The sequence below is a fragment of the Dipodomys merriami genome, unplaced genomic scaffold, assembly GCF_024711535.1.
Source record: "Dipodomys merriami isolate MVZ:Mamm:240054 unplaced genomic scaffold, mDipMer1.0.p SCAF_7, whole genome shotgun sequence".
Taxonomy (NCBI): Eukaryota; Metazoa; Chordata; class Mammalia; order Rodentia; family Heteromyidae; genus Dipodomys; species Dipodomys merriami.
The window spans coordinates 20,776,693-20,803,391 of record NW_027206290.1 but is presented as its reverse complement, the minus strand read 5'-3'; the positions used below and the strand labels follow the sequence as shown (position 1 = coordinate 20,803,391).

At 41.8% G+C, this 26,699-nt stretch overlaps 1 protein-coding gene across 2 annotated transcripts in view; it reads left to right on the top strand.

The window, feature by feature from the left end:
* Alg14 (ALG14 UDP-N-acetylglucosaminyltransferase subunit) overlaps positions 1–26,699 on the top strand; it is a 67,084-nt gene that overhangs the window by 34,906 nt on the left and 5,479 nt on the right. Inside the window, exon 4 of one of the 2 annotated variants that reach the window (XM_070007727.1) lies at positions 21,029–21,222. The exons of the other annotated variant lie outside the window; for it this stretch is intronic. Within the exon in view, the coding sequence (XP_069863828.1) occupies positions 21,029–21,172 (144 nt within the window). The 3' untranslated portion in view covers positions 21,173–21,222. Of the gene's footprint in view, positions 1–21,028; positions 21,223–26,699 lie in introns of those variants that run through there. 2 annotated transcript variants of the gene reach the window in all.

The window sequence follows — 26,699 nt, the reverse complement described above, 5'->3', positions numbered from 1 at the left end:
TAGAAGGGCTGGTGACTTGAGGACAGATTTCAGTGAAAGCTAACAGTAACTGCTCTATCTGAGATTCTGACCCCCGCCCCCCCCCCCATTTGCTCTGTCTTCTCTCCTTATCTTTTATCTCTGCTTATTTCATTCCCTTCCTGAGCCAGGGTTTGGTCCAGCTTCAGTCCTTTCTCTGAGGCCTCATAGATGTTATGCTATATTACATGTAAGTGAAGGCAGTCAGTTTATTGTATAATTGGAACACAGACCTGCTATCATGAAGCCCCTCTTCCGTAAAGCCCTGGAGCTGCCACAGTAGCTGTGGCATAATAGTTAGTCTTTGTCTGATTATTTGTATCTTGGTGGATTTCTACACATAAAAATCAGTATATAGCTTTATATTGCTCTTCTGTTCTTATTGAAGTAGTTATAATAAGCCATTTCCTGATGGGGAATTCATTTGTATCCTTTGAATCCCACACATATTCATATGATATCTTTGCTATAATTTAATACCCTATCCTGTTTTTAAAGTTTAAATAATAGAACTAAGAGAAGGGGAGTAGCTTGTTCAGAGACCTAGATCCAATAGCAAAGAAGGGACAAAAACTTAATTGTCCTCATTCACAGCTCCAGGCTCAGATCTAGACCACGCTACAAATGAGTCATTGCACCATGGTTTGAAATTAGGTAGGTCTGCCATATTGATATTTAGATAAACTCAGGTAAACTATTTAATCTCCACAAACTTCCCTTTCCTCATGTATAGAACAGGAATCATAAGTGTAGTGTGTGAACATGTGCTGAGAAGGAGCTGTCTTGGTGGGTTCCTGGGTCTCCTCCCTACCCCACCACCCATGAAAATGAAGAGGCTAACAAGGAGTTAATAAACATTTTGACTTGGACGGAGGAATGTTCCTACAGTGCCCAGTTTGGTTGTGTCTGGCTGTTTTCACACTGATTTTCATGCCACAGTGAGCTGCTTCGGGCGTGAAAACAACCAAGGATTATTTGCTTCTCTGTTTTTCTTTTGGAGCCCTCTTGTTATGTTTTCCTCACAGACTTTGGCCCTTCCAAAAGCCATATGTCATGAATCCCACCTCTCTCCTACTGGACCGTCGTTCAGGGGCATCCTCTGAACTTCCTCCTCTTGAAGGGCTTGTCAGCTTGGGCCTGATTCACAGTGCTCGTTCCACAGTTGAGTTTCTTGATTTCTTGAGGTTTCTTCTGAGACATTATGCCATTCCAACCTTTCCTATGAACTCTCTTTGAACTTAGAGTTTCACAATTAATTGTTCTCCCATCATTTGAGTTGTTATTTTTTTTCCTTTGAGGAGAGAGAATTACAATTAATTTACAGTTAAAATTTTAAATTAAAAAATAAAAAATTATTTTTTTTACATTTTAACATAGAATTTTAATTTTTTCTCTCCTCAGAGTGAAGGCCTCCTAACCAAGTCTTCTGGGCTTATTTTCATCCCCTAAGGAGCTTAGCAATATGTTGGGTGTCTAGAAAGGTCTTCGACTAGTAATGGAATCATACAGAACTAGGACACAGCAGTGCCTGGTCCCAGCCTCCCTTTCATGCCACAGCACTGCACCCCCTTGTCTCTGAATTAAATGTCTCCTCCTTAGATAACATCCTCAGATCCTGCCTGGATCCCACTGAGAGGTGAGCGGAGTTTAGGAGCCCCTTGGTGGATCACTTTAGTGACCCCCTTCTCACTGTCTCCCCTGTTCTGAGTGTCATGCAAGTTCAAAACTATGTGAAGTTGTCTTTAGATTGAAAAGGATGAGAATCCATAACAAAGTCTTATGACTCAGGTCTCCTTCTGCCACCACTGACTAATTTGCTGGCTTAAAACCACTGGCTTAAAATTTGCTTTGTCTATTGTGAGAATAGATACTCTTGCTTGCTTTCAGATTCTCTTTACTAGAATATCATAGTCCATACTTTCACTATCAGTCTGTGTATGCTCACTGTGCGTGCCAATAAAGTGAGTTCCTTCTGGACAACAAACATTTGAGTCTTGTTTTTCATTTCATTCAGTGTTGACTCTCTTCATTGGAAAGTTAAAACCATTGATTTATATCTAGTTTTATGATTGGGGGTTATGTACTAACTTCTCCTTTCCTCATCTTAGAAGGCTGCTGGTTTATTGAGCTAATAATGGTTGTTCCTTGTTTTATTTTATTCTCCTAATGAGATTCTTTCTCTTTCCTAAGCGCTCATGCTTGTGTACTTATGTCTTCTTTTTTCTATCTGCAGGTTTCCTTTAAGTATCTTGTACAATGCTGGCTTAGAGCTCATGAAGCACTTCAGTGTAGGCTTTCTCATGGAAGGTCTTAGATGTGAGGATAATGTGGCTGTGACATAGGTCACACCAATAATTGCCAGGGTTCATTCAGCTGATATGGCTGGGCTAGGCATGTGTCCTCTTCCTCCCTCACCATTCCATTTGCTTCCCTCCTGAAGTTACATGCTTGCTCATAGAGGACAGCCATCTCTGATAGAAGAGGATCATTCTTTGGTCAAGGGTATACAAGTATCTATACTCCCCTGCTAGGACCTCCAAACCAGCTCTCAGTCCACCTTCAAGAATAACTTTGCTGGTTGTAGTAGTCTCTGTTGGTTTTTATTTTGCTTCAAGACCTGAAATACATCAGTCCTTTTCCTCCTGGCCTTTAGACTTTCTCCTGAGAGATCTGCTGTTATTCTGATATATGTGCCTTTATAAATATCTTAACAGTTCTCTTTCCTCCCTCCCTCCCTGCCTCCTTCCTTCCCTTTCTCCCTCCCTCCCTCCTTGACTCCCTCCTTGACTCCCTCCTTCCCTCCCTTCTTCCTTTCCTTCCTTCCTTCCTTCCTTCCTTCCTATCTTTATTGTTGTTTTATTCTCTTGGCATTTCAACTGCAATATGATATGGAGAGGTTATTTTCTGATCATGTCTATTTGAGGTTCTAAAGGACTCGTATGTCCATTCCTTTACATGCCTTTTGTCTGTATCTTGGTTCCCTTTTCTATATGATAGATTTATAGGTTTGAGATTTGGTCTCTTAATTCTATCTCAGAGTTCTTAGGTATTTTAGTCATATTTTTACTTCCACTACTATTTGCATGTACTAATTCTCAACCTTGTATTTATCCCTAATACCCTTTCTTCTTCCTGATGGTCTAACTGTTGGCGATGCTTCTGCAATGAGGTTTTGTTTTTGTTTTTTCTTTTTCATTTCCAAGATTTCCATTTGGGTTTTGGTGTGCATTTGTTGGTTTTTTTTTCCAGAATCTCTGTCACTCACTTTACTGAATTCTCATTGAAGTTATTCACTTTGTCATCAAGCTCTTAAATTGACTTTTTGATCCAGGGGTAGGGGGGTGACTTCTTTATTTCATTTTTTAATTTTTTTTAAATTAGACTTTCTAATTCTTTGACATTCCAATCATTTCAGCATCTTTAGATTCAGTTATCGTTGGGTTGTGTACTTTTGGAGGACTCATATGGTCTTGCTTTTTTATATTGTGTTTCTACATTTTATTCTGTTAAACTTTTATTCATGAATCTTTTTTTTTTTTTTTGTCAGTCGTGGGGCTTGAACTCTGGGCCTAGGCGCTACCCCTGTACTCTTCAGCTCAAGGCAAGTGCTCTACCACTTGAGCCACAGCGCCACTTCCAGTTTTTGAGTGGTTTATTAGAGATAAGAGTCTCATGGACTTTTCTGCCCGGTCTGGCTTTGAACTGAGATCCTCAGTTCTCAGCCTCCTGAGTAACTAGGATTACAGGCATGAGCCACCAGCGCCCTGCCATGAATCTTCTTACTAAGCAGCTTTCTCTTGAGAGTTCAGTCTCCAGTGGGTAAAACAGATGACCATAATGGCAACAATACCAGACAGAGCCAACCAAATGTATAAAAACAATTAAAACCAATAAAAGCCAACCATTAAATCACCAGTTACCTTAGGGGGAAAAAATCTGTAAAAAGTCAGGCACTGGTAGCTTATACCTGTAATTCTAGCTGTTCAGGAGATTGAGATCTAAAGGATAGCAATTCAAAGCCAGCTGAGGTGAAGTTTGCTAGGTTTCATCTCTAAAGTAACCAGCTAAAAAGCTTGGCTAGAAGCATGGCTCCAGTGGTAGAGTGACAGCTTAGGAAACACAAAGCCCTGAATTCAAACATCTCCAGAAAGAAAAAAGAGAGAGGAAGAAAGAGGAATAATATAGAATAAGCTAATTAAAGATAAAAATGACACTGAATGAAATAAAAGAAGCAGGGGAATGGAAAAAGAAAGAGGCAAGTTAATTTTTTAAAGGAGAACAATGTGAGGAAGAAGCAAAGAAGAAGAGAAAAAAATCAAATTGCAAAATAAAATACATAAATGAAATTAAATAAAGGTAATAAGAGGAATAAAAATGACATTAGGGAGCTGGGAAGGTGGCTCAGTGGTGGAGCTTTGGCCTTGCATGCCTGAGGCCCTGTGTTCGATTCCTCAGCACCACAGAAGCAAAAAAGAAAAAGCCGGAAGTGGCACTGTGGCTCAAGTGGTAGAGTGCTAGCCTTGAGCTGAAGAGCTGAGGGACAGTGCCCAGGCCCAGAGTTCAGGCCCCACGACTGGACCCAAAAAATAAATAACTAAATAAAAATAAAAATAAAAATGAGATTAGAAGCTGGGTGCTAGTGGCTCACACCTGTAATCCTAGCTACTCAGGAGGCTGAGATCAGAGGATCACTATTTGAAGCCAGCCCTGGCAGGAAGCCTGTGAGGCACTTATCTCCAATTAATCACAGTAAAAGATGGAAGTGGCACTGTGGCTCATGTGATAGATTGCTAGCCTTGACCTTGTCCAGGCCAAGAGGTCAGCCCCAGCTCTGGAAGAAAAAAAAAAAAAGACATTAGAAATTAAATAAAATAAACAATATTAAAATATATTTTAAAAGTGTAATAAACTTAAAGTTCAAAATGACAAAGCTGGTCACTGGTGGCTCACACCTGTAATCCTAGCTACTCAGGAGGCTGAGATCTGAGGATCGCAGTTCAAAGCCAGCCCAGGCAGGAAAAGTCCATGAGACTCTTATCTCCAATAAACACTAGAAAACTGGAAGTGGCACCGTGGCTCAAGTGGTAGAGTGCTAGCCTTGAGCTGAAGAGGCCCAGAGTTCAAGTCCCAGGACTGACCAAAAAAAAAAAAGACAAATAATCGAGGCTTCTCTCTGGGTCTGCAATATTGTAATCTGCCGCAGAGAGGGAGCTTGTTCCCCGCTGCTGCTGTTTGCAGGCTGCAAGCTGGGCAGGTCAGGGGTGTGTTGGCAGTGTCATGGCTGCCCTCACTTTAGAAGCGTCCCTTCTTTGCATATTTGCAGCACTGGTTTAGTGGCCGTGCTTAGTTTAGGCTTATCATGGATGGTCTTTATTTTGAATGCCCTAACTCACCCCAGAGCCCTGTAATCTCTTGCACCCAGGGGTGGTCAACCTCCAACCCATCAGGGAGTGGGGGAAGCAAACAACACTGAGCTGGGCATTGCAAGGGAGAGCCGAGGGAACCTGGCACTCTGCCTGCTGATCTTACCACCTTTAGACCCTGTCCTACAGTAAACCACGCCCCGTAGGAGAGAGGAAGCTGCAGAAATCTAACAATTCGCAGAGCTGGCATCGGACTCTCACTCTTAGCCCACAGCAAACCACATGGCAGAGAAGCAGTTCTGTGGCAGAGCAGGCCTTCAGCCCTAGGCTCAAAATTCTCAGTCTCCATATTAATCCTCAGTAATAGGGCTTTGTCCTTGCCACAAAAGGCGGGCCACTGAACACCACAAATATTCAGACTCCAGCAAGAAGTCATAATAATCTTCAGGTTTCTTTACGCTGTTGATGTGAATCTCTTGGTCTCCAGCTTATTCTTTCTGAATTGACTCTCTCTCTGATCATCCTGTGACTCAATCAGCACACAGTATTCTAAATATAGGGTCAAAACAATCCCTCAGACTTTTATCAACATCTTTGTTTACATATGGAAGAAATCTGCTTGTTTTTGCTTCTTGCTAGGCCCTGTTAGACTTGGAATTTTATCTTGTAAAACTTTTTACTAAATATGGAATGATATTCTGATATTTTTTTCCCCTTCCAGTATAGAAGAACTCCCTTTTCTTTGTAGAATTCAAGAGTGGAAAAAGAACAAACCCATTTTTGAGGTGTTTTCTAAATCCCTAATACACAAATGAGTAGTCACATAGTTAACAGAAATTCAGTATATAACAGATTCATTCTCTTTTAAGTCAAAAAGAGCATTTGTACCATCAAAAATCCCATATTAACCTATAAACAATTTCTACAACCATTTTGTAACTCTTCAGGCTGAAAGGAGATTTATATTTTACTCATTAAGAGATAATAGTTTTGTGACTATCGATGATAAAGATAATTTAATTGCAACTTTATACCTAGTGCATAGATATATTGCATTCAATACTTCAGTGTAGACCAAGATACTGTTTGGGAGCTAAGAGTAAAGATTGTCGAATTTAAGGCAAAGAGATCCTGTGTTTCTCACTTGGGTAGGTGAATCAGGCTTTGGTTGATTTCGGAAGTAGGGATATCCAGTAGGCCACTGGATGTACTGTCAGAACTCAGAGAGCAATCTGAACTAGAAACATTAATATGGAAACATTTGAAGAGGACAATTATTCAAGAAGATGTAAATGTTAGGAAGACCTTTTCTATGTAAAGTTAGTTCTAGAAGGTGAAGTTGGAAGCACCAGAAGAATACGTGTAGAGAGGAGAAATATACCTCCAGTATGACAATGGGAATAGAGGAGACAATCGGTTATTAGAAGTACTAGTAGCCCATTAGTTAGAAAACAAAAGTTTTCTCATCTATGTATGCTAGAGGCTCATTCAAGACTCACTCATAAATTTGTCAAATTCAAATTTAATAAATTCAGACTTACTATTAATATTTCTAATTATTTGGCTTAATAATTTTGGGTACCTATTAAAGCTTAGGCACTGTAATTATTTTTCAACTTTTCATTTTGAAACCATTTTAAATGTACACAGAATTTGCAAATAGTAGAGGATTCCTGTATACCTTACACCTGGCTTCTACTCTGGTTAACACCTTATATAACCATGCTCTTGCTTTACCAAAGCTATCAATGCTGACAATACTATTGACTAAATTATAGACTTTATGCAGGTTTTACCAGTTTCATCACCACTGTCCTTTTTTCTGTTCTAGTGGCAGTTTCATTGCATTTTATTATCGGGTCTCCCTAATTTCTTTAAATCTCCACAGTTCTGTCATCTTTATTTGTCTTTCATACCTCTTTTACTTTTGAAGAGTATTAATTGATTATTTTATATACAGAGATGGTAACTGTGTAACCAAGTAAAGAGATTTGTTCTTACTTCTTGTTAGGATACAGTTATTGTGAGGGAGTCTGTTGTTAATCCATTTTCTCCTCCTGAACTGCAAGGACATGAGGTGAGCGTTTATGAAATTATTATGCCTTTTGGAGCCAAACCTGAGGTTCACTAGATACATGGGAACATAGGGGCTTTCCACACACATACCAAATCCCAGCGTAAGTGTGAGATACCCATTGTGTTTTATAGACCAAGCCCCTGGGAAGGGCGGTGACTGACTAACTTAGTTAGATTGACTTGGGAAATGGGCAGGACCGGAGTCTATGAAGAGAAAAATGTCTCAAACAGGAAATGACAGTAGGAGGCTGGCAGACAGATGCTATTGGCAAATAAAAATAATTGTTAGTATTTGTTAGCCAGACCCACATTTTTTTCTTTTAACTCTCACAACAAAAAAAGGAGAAAAAATACTTGTTGAGATCAGCAGTTTCATTGCATTGAAAATTAAAATAGAATTTGCTTCAACAAGGAAGGAAATTTTTTGGTATGGAGATACAATGATTATTAAGTTAGATTCCCACCTGGCACTTCCTCCATAGTGATCTGTCTAAGGGGAGATTATTAGGAAGTACAGTTATATATTTCTACTCTGGAAACCACATTTGGTTCTGGACACCACACTTTTAAAGGCCATTGACAAATTGGAGCATGTTCAGAGGAAAACGACCCAGATGGCAAGGGAATATGAAACCATGCTATATGAGAAACAGTTGGAGGAACTAGGGAGATTTAGCCAGAGAGAGAGAGAGAGAGAGAGAGAGAAAGAGAGAGAGAGAGAGAGAGAGAGAGAGAGAGAGAGAGAGAGAGAGAGAGAGAGAGAGAGAGAGAGAGAGAGAATATTAACCAGAAGGTATTTCAGAGCCACAGTGTTCAGAATCTGGAAGAGGTACCCCCAAAGTTTAGAGACACATCATGCTCTTCCCAGTGGAGCATCCTAAAAGAAGGCCTTTGTGGGGAGATGCAACAAGAGCATCTACAAGAACTCAGTACTCTAGGCACCCTTGGAGGTAGATAATGAGTTGCATTTCTGGAAGTATGTAAGAAGGGTATCAGCCAGCCTGTGTTCACATCATACTTCCTTTAGGGATCTTTCATGATTTCCCTTGGTGAGTAATCTTTCTTCCTTGTTAATAACCTTGTGAGGCTTCTTAAACTCCCTTTGTACTCTTTAACCTTTCTAAAGTTCTTTCATTGGGTTGCTTTGCATTTAGTTCCTTTGTATTTACTTCTCAAACCCTTTGCAACCTAATATATCCATTTTACAACACAATTTCCCATCATGGATGAAATTCATAGCTTATGTAGCCTGCCTCGGTACACAATTCCAGGAATTCAGCATAATACTTTAATTGTAATAAAGAGGAAAAGACAAAGGCAAAATGAATTGTAAACAAAATGTATACATATATGTGTGTATAAATGGGTGTTTTTATCCTTTTTATTATTATAAAGGTGATGTACAGAGGAGATATAGTGTGAGATACACACACACACGCACGCACGCACACACCACACACACACACACACACACACACACACACACACACACATGTTTTTAAAACTAGTATTAGGGGTTGAACTCAGGACCTGACATTCTTGCTGGCCTTTTTGCTCACAGTGGATGGTGCTATACCATTGAGCTCCACCTCTACTTTCAACATTTTGCTGATTATTTGGAGATAAGAATATAAGAATCTCCTGGATTTATCTCTCTGGGCTAGCCTGCAACTGTGATTTCCAGATCTCAGCCTGCTCAGTAGCTAGAATTATAGGTGTGAGCCACTGGCACATGGCTCAAATTATATCTTTCTTTGATAGTCTATAAATGCCTAAGAATGACAACACAGAAAGACATAATCAAATAAGTAGATTCTGAATATAGAATCACCATGAGTAACACAACTATAGTTCAGGCTGATCTAAGTTCATTGTGTTTGATAACTTAAAAAACTGAGTATCTTTGCTGCCCATGAATATATCAAACAGTAGACAGCTCTTGATGAAGTCCCAAAGAAAACAAGTGTAATCTTTCCCATTTTCTGTGGAGGCTCTACTGAGGACAATTCAATGTATGTTTAAGACATGCCTCCCCCAAAATATTTGTCTTTCTGTGTGAAACAGAATTGAGTTTGATTCAGACAGTTTTGCAGTGATTATCACCCCGTGGATACCCAGTGGACACTTGAAAGTCAAGAGGGATGTACAACAGTGCTTCATAGGGTTAGGCAGTCCCAAGTATTGATATATGATTGCCAGGAAGGAGGGACCCAGGTTTGTTCCTCTTTTAATTGCCTTAGCACTTGGTAGAAGACTGGGTATAAGCAGAGAAGTACGGTAGGAAGCATTGTCCAGATGTCCCTTATATAATTCACAGAGTTCTCCAAAAGTGAACCAAGGTATCTTCCTATTTCCGATCCCTGCTCTCAGTGTGTTTACCTCCATAATTCCCAGTCTTAAACTGGACAGTGATGTAAAAAGCCAGCACACCTGGGTCCATCTTCCTCACCATGTACATCCAGTAGGTCACCAGTCCATTTTGCTTCTGGCTCAGAAATAAATCTTCCCTGATGCTGCCTCCTCCATTTTCCTCCTTTTTCCTCTCTTTCCATCTTCACCTGGGCTGTCCTAACTGTCCTATTTCCCTGTTTCCAGACTTCTTCCTTCAAAGCCCACACCAGCCTCTGAAAATGGACATGGACATGGCAAGCCCTGAAAACTTCAGTAACTTTTACCTTTTTACCTAAAAATACTGCTGCATGCTTCCAGACTTGACTCTCAGTGTCTCTTCTTCTGTGACATCTTCCTAGACTAGGCTCAGTGTATCTCTTACTTGTTTTGTGGCATTTCTTTCAATCATCTTTATTTCTTTGTTGGCCTGTGGTCTCTAATACACACAGAATTAAATATTCAAGTCTTTAGGAGTCAATGGCCAGAGTTTAAATCTCACCTGATTTAGTAGTTGTGTGATCTTAGGCAAAGTCCTTAACCCCTTGAATCCCAGTTTTCTTATCTGTAAAATGGAGGTAGTAGTAACCACCCCATAAAGATATTGAAGATTGCCAGGCACTGGTGGCTCATGCCTGTAATCCTAGCCACTCAGGAGGCTGAGATCTGAATATCTTAATTCCAAACCAACCCTTGCAGGAAAGTCCCTGAGACTCATAACCCCATTGAAACAAACAAACAAACCAACAAAAACCGCCCAAAGAGCCAGAAGTGAAGCTGTGGCTTAATTGGTAGAGGCCTGGCCTTGAGCAAAAGAAGCTCAGGGAAAGCAACCAGCCCAGGCCCTGAGTCCAAGCCCCAGGACTGGCATATGCACATGTGTACACACACACACACACACACACACACACACACACACACACACACACACACACACACACACACACACACACACACACACACACACACACACACACACACACACACACACACACACACACACACACACACACACACACACAGAGATAGATATTAAGGATTAAATACAATGTTTCTATGGTATTTAAAGCAAAGCTTGCAATGTTAAGCAGCATCATTAGCTTTTTGTATCTGACCAGCCTATCACATTAAACATTAATTGGGACAGTACAAGGCCTGCCAATACTGTGTAATTCAGGGATTTTATATCTAATCATAATAATGGATGTTATCATTGGACAGCCTAGCCAGTTTTGTCAAACATTTAACAGAAGTAAGTAAATTAATCCATGGAAAACATGCTTCAAAGGCGGGGGAGGTAGAGGGACGGGGAAGTGATCTACTTTCTCCTATAATTTATTTGGTCCTTTTAAAGGCATTCATCTAAAACAATAATGTAAAATAAAACCCTTGGGCCTTTAAAGTCCATGCTCATTGTGGGAAATCCTGTGCCTGGAAGGATCTGTGCTTGGGATCTCGATTTATACCTTCTAAAGTGTGCAGCGTGGGGGAAATGTGGCCTTCCCACTCCACCTGGGGCTGGGACCATCAAGAGCACCGCTGGTATGTTGCACTAACACTGCAGTAGCTTTTGGCTGAAAATATGTATTCTTACCCAGCCTGTCTCAATTGTTTCCCTGCTTAAAAGTAGCCTTTCTTTTGTATGTCTTACGTGCTATTTGAAATACAAAACTGAGTCCTAAATTTTTGAAACTTCCATAGTTAGTTCTCTGCTAAATGTGTAAAGCCTGACATCTAATCTTCCTGTACTGGGAGATTTGCTCTGATTTCACCGTTTTCAGCTATGAATGTCACTCCAGCAAGCATTGTTGTGGTGTTCACTCATTTTCAGTGGGTGCAATGGGTCAGAGAATTCTTTGTGTACCTCTCCACAGAGGGGGGAAAAAGAATAAGCCCGGCCTTTAAACATGGGCATGGCAGACAACCCAGCTTTTATGTGGTACTTGTGGACAACCAAGCCTGAGTTCTGCCAGATCTCCTTTAAAAGCAACTCCACTAGCTCAGTTAGGGCTGGCTGCCTCTGAGCTTCCTCCCCGCCATCTCCCCACCCCCCATTCTGTGACATGATGGGGGACGATGGGACATGATGGGAGGATGTCATTACTCTGGAGGACTCTAGTCATCTGACTCCCAAAACTATTTCCATCGGGGGTATCTTTTTAGTTTCTGCAGGCTGCGTTGATACAGGCCCAGCTCTCGCCTTGCATCTTTTGTTGTTATTGTTGTTTGGTTTGGTTTACTTGAGGTCTCACTATTTAGCCTAGGCTAGTCTCAAATTCACAGTCCTCCTGCCTCAGCCTTCAGAGTGCTGAGATTACAGGCCTGAACCACCCATGCACAGCAAGTAATTATTCCCTCTTGTTCTTTGTCGCATCTCCTGGCTGCTGAATTGAAGTCTAGAAATTGAACAGCATTCTAAGCCCTGGAATAGAATTTTAGAAAACCACAAGCTTTCCTTCACACCGCCGTTGAAGTCCTTACTGTGTTACTTACTAGCTGTGTAACCTTGGACAAATTAACAAATTTGAAATTAACAGATTCATTTTTATTACCTTTTTTTAAAAAAACAAAAAAAAACAGCACTCTATCGCTTGAACCACATCTCTGGTCCTTTTTGGTTTTAGTTAGCTTTTCTTATATTTTTGTTCCAGGCCAACCTTGGACTACAATCTTCCTATGTTTGCCTCTCAGTATATGGTAATTACAAGTGTGAAGCACTATGCCTGGCTTATTGGTTAGGATGGACTCTCTATAAATTTTTGCTTTGGCGTGCCTTGAACTACAATCCTCCCTGTCTCTATCTTTGGAATCAATTAGGATTACAGGCCTGAGTTACCATACCTGGCTGCTTAACAGATGTTAATTATTCAACTAATTGAATAATTAACATCTGTTTAATTTTTAGCTTTTTGTATAATTGACCAAGGTTGAATTCTTCTGTCTTCCCCTCTTACATTCACAAGGAATTCAGAAGTAAGATACTGGGCTGGACTTTTAGCTCAGAGGTAGAGAGCTTTCTTAGCTCCTTGCTTCTATCCTTGGTACTGCAAAAGGTAGAGAAGGGGTGGTAAAGAGAGAGATAAAAGAGACAGAGAAGGAGGGACAGAGGGAGGGAAGGAAGAAGGAAAGAAGGAAGGAAGGAAGCCAGAATTAGGTTACTAGTTTTATCAATTGAAAAATGTGGAACTGGAGGATGTGGCTTGCACGCACAGCCCCATAGGTTTATGAGCTTCTGTCCTCAGTGAGATCAGGGGCTGTCTGTATGCAGTCACAGGGTGTAGCAAGCTGAATTGCACAAAGTGAAGAAGCTCCTAGAGGCTGCTGGCTGAGCATCCTCTGTTCTAAACTCACTGTCAGTCTAGCCCCTCTTCCCTGGGGAAAGACAATGAAAAGGCGGAGAGACCCTTCTTTTTCCCTTTGGGGTCTGGACATTCCCTCCTCTGTGTTATACTTTACCATAGTAAGCAAAGTAAATATTACTTGTGTATTCTGTCAGCCATAAAATACAGATAATGACAGCGAGCTGTTTTTTAACTATAATTTTTATTATTAAAATGTAGTGTAAAGAGGTTACCATTTCATAAGTCGAGTAATGACTACATTTCTTTTTTTTGCTTTGCTTTCCTTTCCCCCAGGTTCTCCCTCCCTCCCTGCCCACAAGTTACACAGTTCACTTTCCACATAGTGTAATTCTGAATAGAATAACATGATTGTATTTGTTCACCCTTCCTCCCTCCCTTTCTGTTATCCCCCCCCCCCCCAAAAAAAGCAAAAATGACCACCAACACCAACAAAAATCCCATTTCCTGGAGTTTGTTTCAAGGAATAATGTTTTAAATGTTCAGAGAAGTTACACCTTTGGGTTCCTCCCCTATGGGTATCCTTTTTAGTCTCTGTGTGTGTGAATGCCCAGAGTCCTTCATAGGTTACTTTGTCCAGTTATATTTTAGACCTAGCTTCCACCTATAAGAGAAAATATGTGCCATTATAGCTACCTTGTGACATGGCCAAGACTCCCTGAAACAAGGCACTTTCCAAAAACCCTGAGTTTGCACTTCTCTCTTTGATTAGGACCAGCCTGACCTAGAATCGCCCTTTTGTAGGCCTGGCACATCTTTGTTGTCTCTTTTTCTTCTCTTTCTAACCCCAGTTCCTTTACTTTCCTCCTGCCTTACTCCTGCTTTGCTTTGTTTCATTTTGACTTGTTTTATCTTGTTTTGTTTTGTTTTGATATGGGAATACTGCTCCTAGAGCTTTTGATTTCCAGTAAGCATGGGTTGAATTAATTCAAACTGGCCAAATCTTTGCTAATCCTGACTTACATGTGCCAGAACTCATTAATTTGCACAAAGAAAGCATTTGGAACAATTAAGTCTACTTTGGAACTACAAAACTGGCTGTACCTGAATGGTCAGCAAGGGACAATAATACATGGCCTCCCACATATATTATTATCTGAGAATATATTTCTTGATTCCACACATGTATTGTTGTTAAAGGAACTGGAATAAGGGGTACACAATGCCACCATCGCACAGGACATAACTCGGGTGAGCCTTGAAACTACAATAAGAAGCAAAAGGATAGGAATGAGTTTAGGAAAGACTTGTAGCACAGGGTGCTTGGGCCTTCTGTGTAGACAGAAAGAAGCTGCAGAAAGATTGGTGGAGACAAGATTTCATTTGTGGGAAAGTTGTGTGGCGAGGTAAAGCTGGGAAGAAGGAAGCAGAAGGGGATAAAGCTGGGAAAGCTGGGGGAAGATTGGGGAGCCAGGTGAGAAGAGAGGTAGGAGGAGGAGGAGGGAGAGGGGGAGGAGGGGAAGGAGGAGGAGGGGGGGGGAGGGGGAGGAGGAGGAGGTAGTGGTTAGAGAATAGAGAATAAAACTTTTTTGTTTCATTTTATTTTTTGTTAATCCCTAGACTTGAATTCGGGGCCTGGGTGTTGCCCCTGATTTTTTTTTTTCTCAAGGCTAGTACTCTTCCACTTGAGCCATACCTCAACTTTGGGCTTTTTGGCAGTTAATTGGAGAAAAGAGTCTCACAGATTATTGCCTGGGCTGGCTTTGGAGCATAATCTCTCAAATCTCAGCCTCCTGAGTAGATAGGATTACAACTCCCAACCTAAAACTGTTTTTGTTTTTGTTTTTTGCGAATCCTGGGGCTTGAATTCAGAGCCTGGGCACTATTCCTGAGCTTCTTTTGCTCATGGCTAGCACTCTACCACCTGAACCACAGCACCATTTCTGGCTTTTTCTGTGTATGTGGTACTGAGGAAGCAAACCCAGGGCTTCATGCATGCTAGGCAAGCACTCTACCACTGAGCCACATTCCCAGCTATAAACTATTGTTTCTTAAAAACTTGCATGTAACTGTTTTCTGAGGTATTATGATACTAAATTGGCCAGCACCTTTAGACATCTAAGTTTCTTAAGGTTCCCCCTTGAAACTTGTGTGCACCTGTTTGGTGCAAAGCACGTGAAAGGGGTCCATGCAATGCCACATTTCTAGGGCGTGAATGCCCTGTCAGCATGTCTTCTCCAGCTGAGAAAAAGGCGAGGCCCTTGTGAATATTAACTCACTCCTTCCTCACAGCAACTCTGTGAGATAGTTACCTGCCATTTTTATCGCCACTTTGAAAAACACAACTGGAGCATAAGAAAGAAAATTGACTTGGCCCATAGTTTGATAACTCAGTGGACAAGATAGGAACCAAACCCCCATCCCTGAGATGTAGCACCCAGCCCCAGTGCCCTTCTCCTGGGGAGGTGGCCACTGAATTCCTGCATGAAATTTCTCAGAGAAGACCTGGAGATGAGACAACTCAAAGAGATGGGCTGGCACTAGTTATTAGAATTACAGCCTGGGTTTTTTTTTTTTTTTTTTTTTTTAACCACACTTGCTTCTAATTAGCATGGAATTTGAAGTTTGGTCGGTGGCACTTGTGAGTCCCTTGTCCCCATCCCCTTTCAGGCTGCCCCACTGCCAATATTTCCCTCCATCAAAGCGGGCCTGGCTTTGTTTCCAGTCCCAGCAGCTCTGTTTCGAAGCTCCACACCATGGTGGGCCAGCAGGACAGGCCAAAGGCGGGACAGCCAGTGGAGGCAGAGTCCCTGGCAACAATGGAACAGTAGCATTGGAGCTGTGTGCCACTTAACTCTCCCTGGAAACGTGCTGTCACACTCAGGAAGTGCCATTTCATCTTGGCGAAGAAAATTCCTTTTTATACCCCAGAATGGACTGCCTACAGTCTTTAATGGAATCTTATTCTAAATCTCACCCTGAGAAGTTCTACTGGTAAATAACTTGCTGTCCATTATTTGCCCTATTAGCTGGGCCACACAAAGTAGGGGTTTATTTTTTTTTTTTTCCTTCCCATCTCTTTTTCCATTAAAAGGCTCTTAAAAGAGAACCTGAGAACCCACTGCCCTGGACCGTAGCCCAGCAGTGCCCTCAGCGGGCTGGGGTGGGGGTCTGGGGGGAGGAAGCAAATTCAATCAAAGAGCCACTGTGGAGCTTGAAAGAACATCAGCTATACATATGCCACAAAGACTCTCTTCCCCCTCAGCTCTCAGATCTATCTTTTGGTATTTGTGAAGCTGCCCTAAGCCCAGAGACTGGGAGTAACAGCAGCAAGGACATGCTCTGATCTAAGGGCTTTGCAGACTTTCCCTTAGTCCTCACCACGAGAGAGCTGCCACTCTGATCCTCCTTTTACAGATGATCAGAGACATGGACAGGTGAGCTAACAAGCCCAAGGTCGCACAGGTTGGAAGTGAGGGAGCCAGTCTTCACTCCTAGGCAGCGCAGCTCCTAAGTACACACTCCCACCAACGTCTTCCTTGAACTTGCTGTACCTCACATACTCCCTGTTGCTTGCAATCCAGCAGACACTCTTATTTCAAGAAATGGAAGTGGAGCAGGATGGACATACATTTGAATTAGGAAAGCTACCATTTTAGTATTCTTACCACAGCACCTACCAATTGCTTCCTGAACACATTTGAGCTTTTGATGAGGCCAGATGCTTCCCAGATTACTTGCTGGTTTAAAATCTCTGCCCCTGCCCTTAAGACTGCTCAGGCAGAGGCTTTACTCTCATGCTGCTGACAGACTGAACCCCAGAACTGAGCCCTTGCTTATGCACCTGTCACCTCCCCAACTCTCAAGTTGTATGAGCAGTAAACTATTCCCACGTGCTTTTTAGTAGAGATGACACAGGATGGGATCCCATAGAAGGTGACCTTGAGTGGAAGGGAATATGGTGCCTTGTTTCCTGCCACCTCCCTCTTAGTGTTGGAAAACATGTGGACAATCAAAAGAACATAATCTTTGAGACCTTGAATGTGTAGAGTAAAGCACATGTTCTTCTGAGCCCTCAGTGCTATTCATGGCTCCAAAGTGCTGTGTTCTTTTTTTTGTTTTTGTTTGTTTTTGTTTTTGTTTGTTTTTTGGGGTCTGGTTGTGGGGCCTGAACTCTGGGCCTGGGCGCTGTCCCTCAGCTCTTCAGCTCAAGGCTAGTGCTCTACCACTTGAGCCACAGCACCACTTCCGGCTTTTTTTTTCTGCTTATGTGGTGCTGAGGAATCAAACCCAGGGCCTCATGCATACAAGACAAGCACTCTACTGCTGAGCTACCTTCCCAGCCCAAGTGCTGTGTTCTTTAACCTTACCAAGAGTACAGTGGCTTAATGCATCCAAGTTTGTGAGATTCTGTCTTGTCTTCTTACCTCTGCTTCATGGTCTGTAAGTATTATAAGCATTATCTCTCTGTCTCTGTCTGTCTGTGTATCTGTCTGTGTCTCTGTCTCTGTCTCTCTATCTCCCTCTGTTTCTGTCTCTCTGTCTCTGACACACACACACACACACACACACCCAGAATCTCACAGACAAATATTCTTTTACACACACACACACACACACACACACACACACACACACACACACACACACACACACACACACACACACACACACACACACACACACACACACACACACACACACACACACACACACACACACACACACACACACACACACACACACACACACACACACACACACACACCCAGAATCTCACAGACAAATATTCTTTTTTTTTTTTGCCGGTCATGAGGCCTGAACTCTGGGTCTGGGCACTGTCCCTCAGCTCTTCAGCTCAAAAATTCTTAAACTTTTTTATGCTATAAAATAGTTGCCCAAATCAGGCACCTGTGGCTCATGCCTGTAATCCTAGCTACTCAGGAGGCTGAGATCTAAGTATCAAGTAGTGGGTGCCCAGTAAATTATCAATCTGAAAGGAGATTGAATTAAATGATTGCTCTAGGTCACTTCTGACTTTAGCTATCCATGCTTTGGAGAGCTATGCATGATGCAGGGTACAGACATGGGAAAACAAAAGGGAAAAAATACCACATTCCTAAGCTTCAGAGACCTTGGTAAAAACAATGAAAATACAAAGAAAACCAAAAAGAACGCCAGTGAGCACAAAACAGTCACCTTGACCATTTGGTCCAGGAAACAGGAAAACTAAAAGATTGACTTTCCTCAAATGAAAGTAGAAGCAACTAGAAAGGTTGAAAAAACAATGACTCAGCTTGGTGATGGCCTTTAGTGACACTGCTAAGCAGGCTTAGCCTGGCCATTCTGACAAACAGATTTTTAAAGTTTTTACTTTATGTGTGTATTTTTTTTTCTTTTTGTCAGTCATGGGGCCTGAACTCTGGGTCTGGGCACTCTACCACTGAGCCACCTTCCCAGCCAGTGTGTACTTTTTTTAATGATGGCAGGAACATGAAACACCAGCTTCATATAAGCACTGATAACTGAACACTGTGGCCTACTCTGTACTACAGTTGTGGAAACAGTCACTAGCATATCGAAACTGTGCAGTCTTAGGTCTGGTGTGTGTCTCCAGTATGTACCAAAACCACAGCTGAAGCCAAGCATAGTGGTACATGGTTGTTATTTCAACAGTTTGGATAGCTGAGGCAGGAAGATGATGAATTTGAGGCCAGTCTGAGCTAATAAAGAGACCCTGTTTAAAAACAAAAACAAGCAAACAAACAAAAAAACACCCCACAAGTTAACTATCCCTGCATTGTGGAGGAGATATTAGAGACAGATAATATCTGGCACCTGTTTCCTTCTACCCCTTTACCCTAATCCAAACCCTCAAGTTAGGATGGTCACAAATACATTGGGAAGTCTCATTCCCTATGCAAGAGCAAATATTGCCAATTCTTATTTTGAAATGAGCAAGATCAGGCTTGCTTATCATGTCATCTGGCTTGCTCACCATATTCTGGCCATGAACTTTCAAGGCCATTTGGCTATAAACTAAGAAATACATTACAAGAGCACTGCAGATTCAGAGGAAAAGCTCTGAAATCCTGCAGTAATTTACCACATGTAGAAATCCAGAAAGTGCCTTGCTAGCAATCAGGTGCTTTTTATCATTTTTAAAAATATGAATGTCACTTAGAGTAGGCTGGATGATAAATTGACTGAAAGAGATAGTTAGATTACTCTAATTAGGTATCCTTGGAAGGTAGGGATAAATCATGCCAGATCAAAGCTGTGCCTGCAACAGAGTTGACAGACCTTGAGGAGAAGATCAGCACAGTGCATTTAATCTCTCTTTATGTTCTGCCTCCAGCCTTTATTCCACACAACACTCAATTCCACTATATACTATTGTACTTTGTGGTAGAGTATTATAGCCACTTTTGTATTTAGTTTGTTGGTCCTGGGGCTTGAACTCAGGACCTGGGCACTGTCACTGAGCCTTAAAAAAATAATAATTGTAAAGATGATGTACAGAGGGATTACAGTTACATAAATCAGGTATTGAGTACATTTATTTTGAACATTTTCACTCTTCCCTCATTTTCTCCTGAGCTCTTTTTGATCAAGGCTAGCCCTCTACCACTCTGAGCCACAGCACCACTTCTGGTTTTCCGGGGGTTAATTGGAGATAGGAGTATCACAGACTTTTCCTGCTCCAGCTAACTTCAAACTGTGATCCTCAACCCTCAGCCTCTTGAGAAACTAGGATTACTGGTGTAAACCACCTGCAATGGCCACTACTGACATTTTGTCATGGGCCAGACACTGTGTTAAATACTTTACCTTTTACTTAATCTATACAACAGCACTGTGTAGCAGATCCAATCTTATATGTTTGGTTCTGACTGGATTGTTATATTTGGTTCTGACTGGATTGCTATTTCCATTCTAACATTCCTTGCCTTTACTATTACAGACTCAAGATGAAAATAGGTTCAAATTGCCACATCCCTCCTAAAAACCATAGAGCCAATTCCATCTTTGTTTTAAATCTGCATCTTTGTTAACATTATTACTACAAGAAGCTCAAAGCTCCGAGATACAGTTCAGCATCTCTGCTTGATAATATCACATCTCCAGGTCTCTCCTTTCCAGCCCCAACCCAAACCCTTTTATTGGCCCTCAGTAACTCAGTCCACTTGTCCTGCTGTGTATTGTATATTCATATGCCTGTCTTTTGCTTTGTTTTGTTGTTGACCTACTGGAGTGTAAACTTCATTAAGCTATACATCCCTGATACCAAGAACAGTACCTGGCACATTGTTCGTGCTCAATAAATTGTTTCTTGAAAGAATGGATCCATGATTGGAGAAACTGAAGCATGGATAGATAAATTAGTTTTGCTGGGTCACTTGCCATAGAGCAGCCAACCCTGGTCAGCATGATTGCAAAGCCCTGGTCCCTAAACACCATGCTGTTCATCTTCTTTAAAAAAAATAAATTTAAAAAAATCAGTTAACATTTTTTCATTCATTTGTAGAGTATAAGGTAATTCAAAACACATTTAAAATGTGAAATTATTATTATTATCATTTCTCAGTACTGGGAGCCTTCACACTCCTGCTCAAGTTATTTTGAAATACATCATTATTGTAGCCTGTAGTTCTTCTGTGCTGTGTACCATTAGAACTGCTTCTTCCCTCCACTGTGTTTTGGTGCTCATTACCCAGCCTCTCCCTCTCCCCTTGCAGAAGCCTCTAAGGGCCTCTGTTCTGCTCTCTGCTTTTATGTCATCAACTTTATTTAGCTTCTACACACAGGTGAGAACAGAAGGTGTTTGTCTTTCTGTGCCTGACTTAACGCACTTAACCTGACACTCTCCGGTTCTATCTACAGTACCACAAATGGCTGGATCTCCTCCTCTCCTCTGGCTCTTATGCAGCTTCTCGGCGGACTGCATGCAAGCATGACTGCAGAGGAATGGGGTCATGGACATGGAATCTCTTCAGAGTACTAATTGAGGAGGATTTTTTTTTTTAAGTTGTGAACATTTTTGTTTAAGTTGTGTACAAGGAAAACTCAAGTAACTTCTATTTGAGGAGCCAACAATAAATTCATTATTCTTAAAACAATTAGTGTATTAGTCTAGACAAAAACTACTTTGAGCTCGGCACTGGTGGCTCACCTCTGTAATCCCAGTTACTCAGGAAGCTGATATCTGAGGATCGTGGTTTGAAGCCGGCCTGAAAGACTCTTTATCTCCAGTTAACCAACAAAAAGCTAGAAGTGGAGGTATAGCTCATAGTGATAGAGCACCAGCCAGCCTGGAGCAAAAAAGCTAAGCAAGACCGCAAGGCCCTGAGTTCAAAACCCAGTACTGGCATCAAAAAACAAAACAAAAACCCCACAACCCAGTTTGTAACTTTCTTACTTTTTAAAATGGCTTAGAAGATGAAAGGTGTGCGTCTAGATAAAGAGAAATAGAAAAGTTGTTGAGAGGTGGTATGTGTTCTCTGGTTGGTTAATGTTAACCTGAAACTATCACCTCCACCTCCCTTTCTTGCTGTCAGCCTCATGCCATTTTTGAAGTCAGTTTGGTAGAAATTAGTAAATATGATTTCCAACATAAAAATAAAAGTGTCTAGCTAGGCTGTGGCATGTTCTCACTGTGAAGGAGCTCACTCCGTCACAAAAACACAGGACAGAATCTGTGTGATAAATGGGAAAGCAGACCTCAGAATGTTGTGTACCCAGTGATGACAGACTCAGAAAATTCTGTTAGCAGTGGGATCATAGGAGACTTTGAAGTTCATAAGGAGTGATTCGGTTGCTTAGGATTTATTTGACCCATGTTGGTCTTGATAGTTAGATGTTTCTGTTTATCACTACTCAGATGATTACATATACACAAAAAGGAAGAAATGAAGCGTACCATAACCTAAGCCAGACACGTGCGTCACCCCATCTGCCACACATCCTTTTCCTTCCTGCTGTCCACCTCCACTGATTGCTGACAGGGAGTCCCGCCCTTCCTCAGCCTCAGCCCAGATTCCTGTCCCCCGCACGGCAGAGACACCTGCCCTGCAACTGCATTTTCTTCTTCACTCCCTGATGCTTCACTCAGATGCTTCTCTGTTCAGTTTTTGGAGGCTTTTGGTCCACTGCTCTTGCCTTCCTCTTGTCTTGGATGTGACCTGTATTGCCTATTTTTTCCATACCCTGGAATGGTCACCAGATTTGTTCTGCCAGTAATTCTGACCCATGTTCCACCCTGACTCTTCCTGTGCTCACAGCCCAGCTTTTGAAAGCCCTGCCTAAGGAAATCCTGCCACTGCTCTAATGGGATCTGTTCTTCCCTGACTCTCCTTTGTTGCCCTCATCATCTTCATTCTTATTAGCCTTCATCATCCTTTCTGATGGACTGAAGCAGATGAAGATTTTAGCAGCTATGGTCAGTTCTTCTCTCTGCCTCACTTTGTTTCCACTCATCTTCATATTCACATATTGCCCATTGGCTCCTTTCTGTAAGTCCACCTCAGCTCCTTCTTCCCTGCCCTGTATTTTAACCTCATAACACATAAGTAGCCGTTACTGAAAGTAATGGAATCCTCAGATCAGAGGCCAAATCTAAAGATCTCTTCTCTTTCTCTATCTTGGTAGCTTTGCTGACTGCAAGATGCACATTCATCTTTCTTGTTTTTTCACACTTTAGAAACTAGACAAGGGACTTTGTGGCTTTCCTCTTAATTTCTTGAACCATTCTTAAAGTGGTTTGTTTAGTTTTGCTTCTTTTTACACTGTTCATTCCCCTCCTAATCTCCCCCTTAGCCTTTCTGCATGGCATATCCATTATCCAGTAAGCAGAACCATTAAATCTGCTAACACCTGTGACCTTTGTCTAGCCTGCTTGTTTGGGTCAGCTCAAATTTTTCACCATGGATTCTAGTTCTCTGGCTCTTTATCTATGGCTCATGGCTCATAGAACATGATAAAACTTCCCTGAAGCTCTGTTCTGTGCTTTCTGGACTCCTTGTAGCCTCCACATCCAATAGCAGGAGACTGATTTTTCAGGCCTGTGACACAACATTGGACTCTGCTTCTTTCTAGCCCCAAGACTGAAGCCTTAGCTGGGCTCCACATGGCTCACAGCCACATGTTCTGTCTTAGATCACCCCCAACTACATGATCTCTGCCCTACAACCAATCTGAGACCCCAAGTTCTTTGAGGAGGAGGGGAGGTGCTCCTGCTGGGTTAGCAGTTAAGTTCAGACTACAAAAGATAAACACATCTTTTCATACATACCAGTGTTATTTCAGCCAGTGGGACTTGACCTGCAATGACCCAAATCTACAGAACAATAAACATGTTCGAATTGTTCTTGATTCTTGATATGCCTCATCTAACCCCATGACTTCATACTTAAAGTAGCCCTGGCCCCTTTCCAGTTTCTAGACCTATAACTTACATTATTTTTAGTCCATTTCATGGGCTTTCTGCTCTTGGAGAACTTTATTTATTGATTTGGCCATGCATCCAGCAGACATATTGAACACCTGCTGGTAGACGTTTCAGATTGTCCACGGCTGGTTGAGGAGTTAGGCACAATAAAGGATTGTGTCATTTAGTGTGCCTTTTATTGCCAGTGACAGAAATCCTATTTCAAACTGGCTTACACAAAAATAGAATATGTTCATTTTCTCATGTACCTGGCACGGCTAGGAAGAGATCTGTTTTTTTTCAGGCGAAGCTGGAACTTCTGTGCTGCTTCAGAACCTGGTGTCCTTATTGCCCTGTTTTGCTCTGCTGTGTTCTACGATGGCTTTGTTCTCAAGCTCTCCACTTGGTAGTAAAGTAGATGTCGGCAGTGCCGGGTCCATGCATCTTAACGCTTCCAGAACAGTAGGAGAGGCACCATTCTCTCAGCAGCTCCAGCAGACAGCCCACTAAAACTTGTGGTTTCTGCCTGAATTATGTACTCTTCTCTGAGCCAGTGCTTTTCACCACGGGAATTCCATGCTCTGATTGCTCAGTCATAAGTCTTCTTATAGCCAGATGTGGAGTCAGCTCTACTTAAATTGAAAGCAAGGGGTGCAGTGGTTTCCCTAAGAAAAAGGTGAACAGATGTGGGATAGTTTTTAAAAAGAAGGAGAAAGTTGGGGTGCCAGTGGCTCAGGCCTGTAATCCTGCTATTCAGGAGGCTGAGATCTGAGGATCGCAGTTTGAAGCTACCCAGGCAGGAAACTTGGTGAGACTCTTATCTCCAATAAACTACACAGAAAAAGCCGGAAGTGACACTGTGGTTTAAGTGGTAGAGCACTAGCCTTGAACACAAAGAGGCTCAAGGACAGAGCCCAGGCCCTGAGTTCAAGCCCAAGGACTGGCAAAGAGAGAGAGAGAGAGAGAGAGAGAGAGAGAGAGAGAGAGAGAGAGAGAGAGAGAGAGAGAAGAAAGAGTCAAGAGTCAGACACTGGTGGTTCATGCCCATAATCCTAACTAGTCAGGTGGCTAGATCTGAGGATCATGGTTTGATGAGGAGGAAAAAATAACAATGTATATAACAGAGTTACAAATGGCCAATCTGTCCAATAGAAGCATTTGGCTCCACACAGGCTAAACAAGGAAGACTCTTCCCTTGTCTTCTTGCTCCATCCTTTCCTTGCAGCCTGCTCTGTTCCACATGAAGAGTATAGATCAGCCTAAGAGTGGTCTCTGCCCACAAAGAGCTTCCAGTAGTAAGGAGGAGAGATGGCATGACCCCACATTCACTACAGAAATGTAGACTTTTTTTTTGGTAAAAAGACAGCTCTAACCATTATATTACTTAACATCTACTTTATGCAGGCTGTCTCAGTGGGTATTTTTTTATTGTTGTTGTTCAGTCCTTGGAATAAATCTGTTTGGTATGCTTTGAATAATGAAATATCCATAATCCACACTAAAGAAAATGTCTAGGCTGCTAGAAACAAAACTGTGCTTAATTAAGTGATTTTTCTTGAGATTTGTTTGCCTTTTCTTTTTCTAAGTCTTTTTCCTCCCTGGTGCTGAGGGTTGCCTAGGCCCTTGCATATGTTGAGGCAGTGCTGGAGTTTGAAATCAGGACACGTGCTTGCTAGGTTGACCCTCCACCATGTCTTCCATCCTCTTTTGCTCTCTCCACTTTGAAATAGGGTCTTGCTTTTTCCTAAGCCCATGTTGCCCCTATTTTACACCTCCATTGTAGTTTGGATACCAGGTGTATGCCACCACACCCATCTTCTTTTATTGAATGGTCATCTCCTAGTCCTTTTGTGTTTGACCAGTCTCCCATGTAGCTAGGATGACAGGTATATACCATGGCCCCCACCTATTGGGTGTCTGCCCAGACTGCTTGCCGGTCTGCCTAGGCTGGCCTTGAACTACAATCCTTCCCATCTCAGGATTACAGGTGTGAGCCACTGGTACCTATCTGTGTCCACTTAATTATGATTTTTATGATTTTCTTGTACCTGGGACTTTTGTATTAAGGTACCTCAAAACATGAATATATGCAACAAATATAAAACAAAATTCCTTTAAGTTAAACTCTATTTCTAATCTGTGTCAGGTTTTTAGTGCATCTCCTACCAATACCCAATCATAGGCAGTCATCTCTATAATGTAGAAATAATGTAGAGCCAGGTATGTGACACACCCCTGTAATCTCAACATTCAGCAGGCTGGGGCATGAGAATCACAAGTTTGAGGCCAGGCTGAACTTCATAGTAAGTTCCAAGCTAACCTAGGGTACCTAAGGAGACCTTGCCTCAAAACACCAAAAGAAAAATATATAAATAATTTGTCTATAGAGGGTCCATCAGATGTTGAAATGAACAACAAAATAGGAAAATCATTTTGTGACATTCAAGGTCCAGCAAGATTTCCTTACCTTCTTTTAGCTATAATTGCATTTTGTCCTATAAAATTGAAAAGAAGATTGAAAAAAGCAACACAAATAGTCCAGGGCTTAAGAAGTACTAAATACAGTGCTTTTCAGCTAGACACACATGTCAATGCACAGAGTCATGTCAATGCATGGGTTGCATAGGACTGGCCCACAGCTTAAATACATTTGCACAACCACAGTCCAACATGTCAGCAGTGCCATACATTCTTAGCGGTTCTAGAATTCTAAGTCCTAGCCGGGCGCCAGTGGCTCACACCTGTAATCCTAGCTACTCAGGAGGCTGAAATCTGAGGATCGCAGTTCAAAGCCAGCCCTGGCAGGAAAGTCTGTGAAATTCTTTTTTTTCTTTTTTTTTTTTTTATTGTGAACATACTGTACAGAGGGGTTACAATTACATGGGCAAGATAATGAGTACATTTCTTATCAAGCATTGCAGCCTGCTCCTTGGTTTACCCTTCACATCCCTTCCCAGCCTCCTTCCACCCCCCCACCCAATCCTCCCCCCCCCCCAACCAAAGTTATAAAGTTTGTTTTTGATATGACAACTTGTACTTCTCATTGTTGTAACGGGTCCACCTGTATCCTTAAATGACTTGTTTTTCCCCTTCTCCTCCACAAATTATACCGACATCAAATATAGTGAA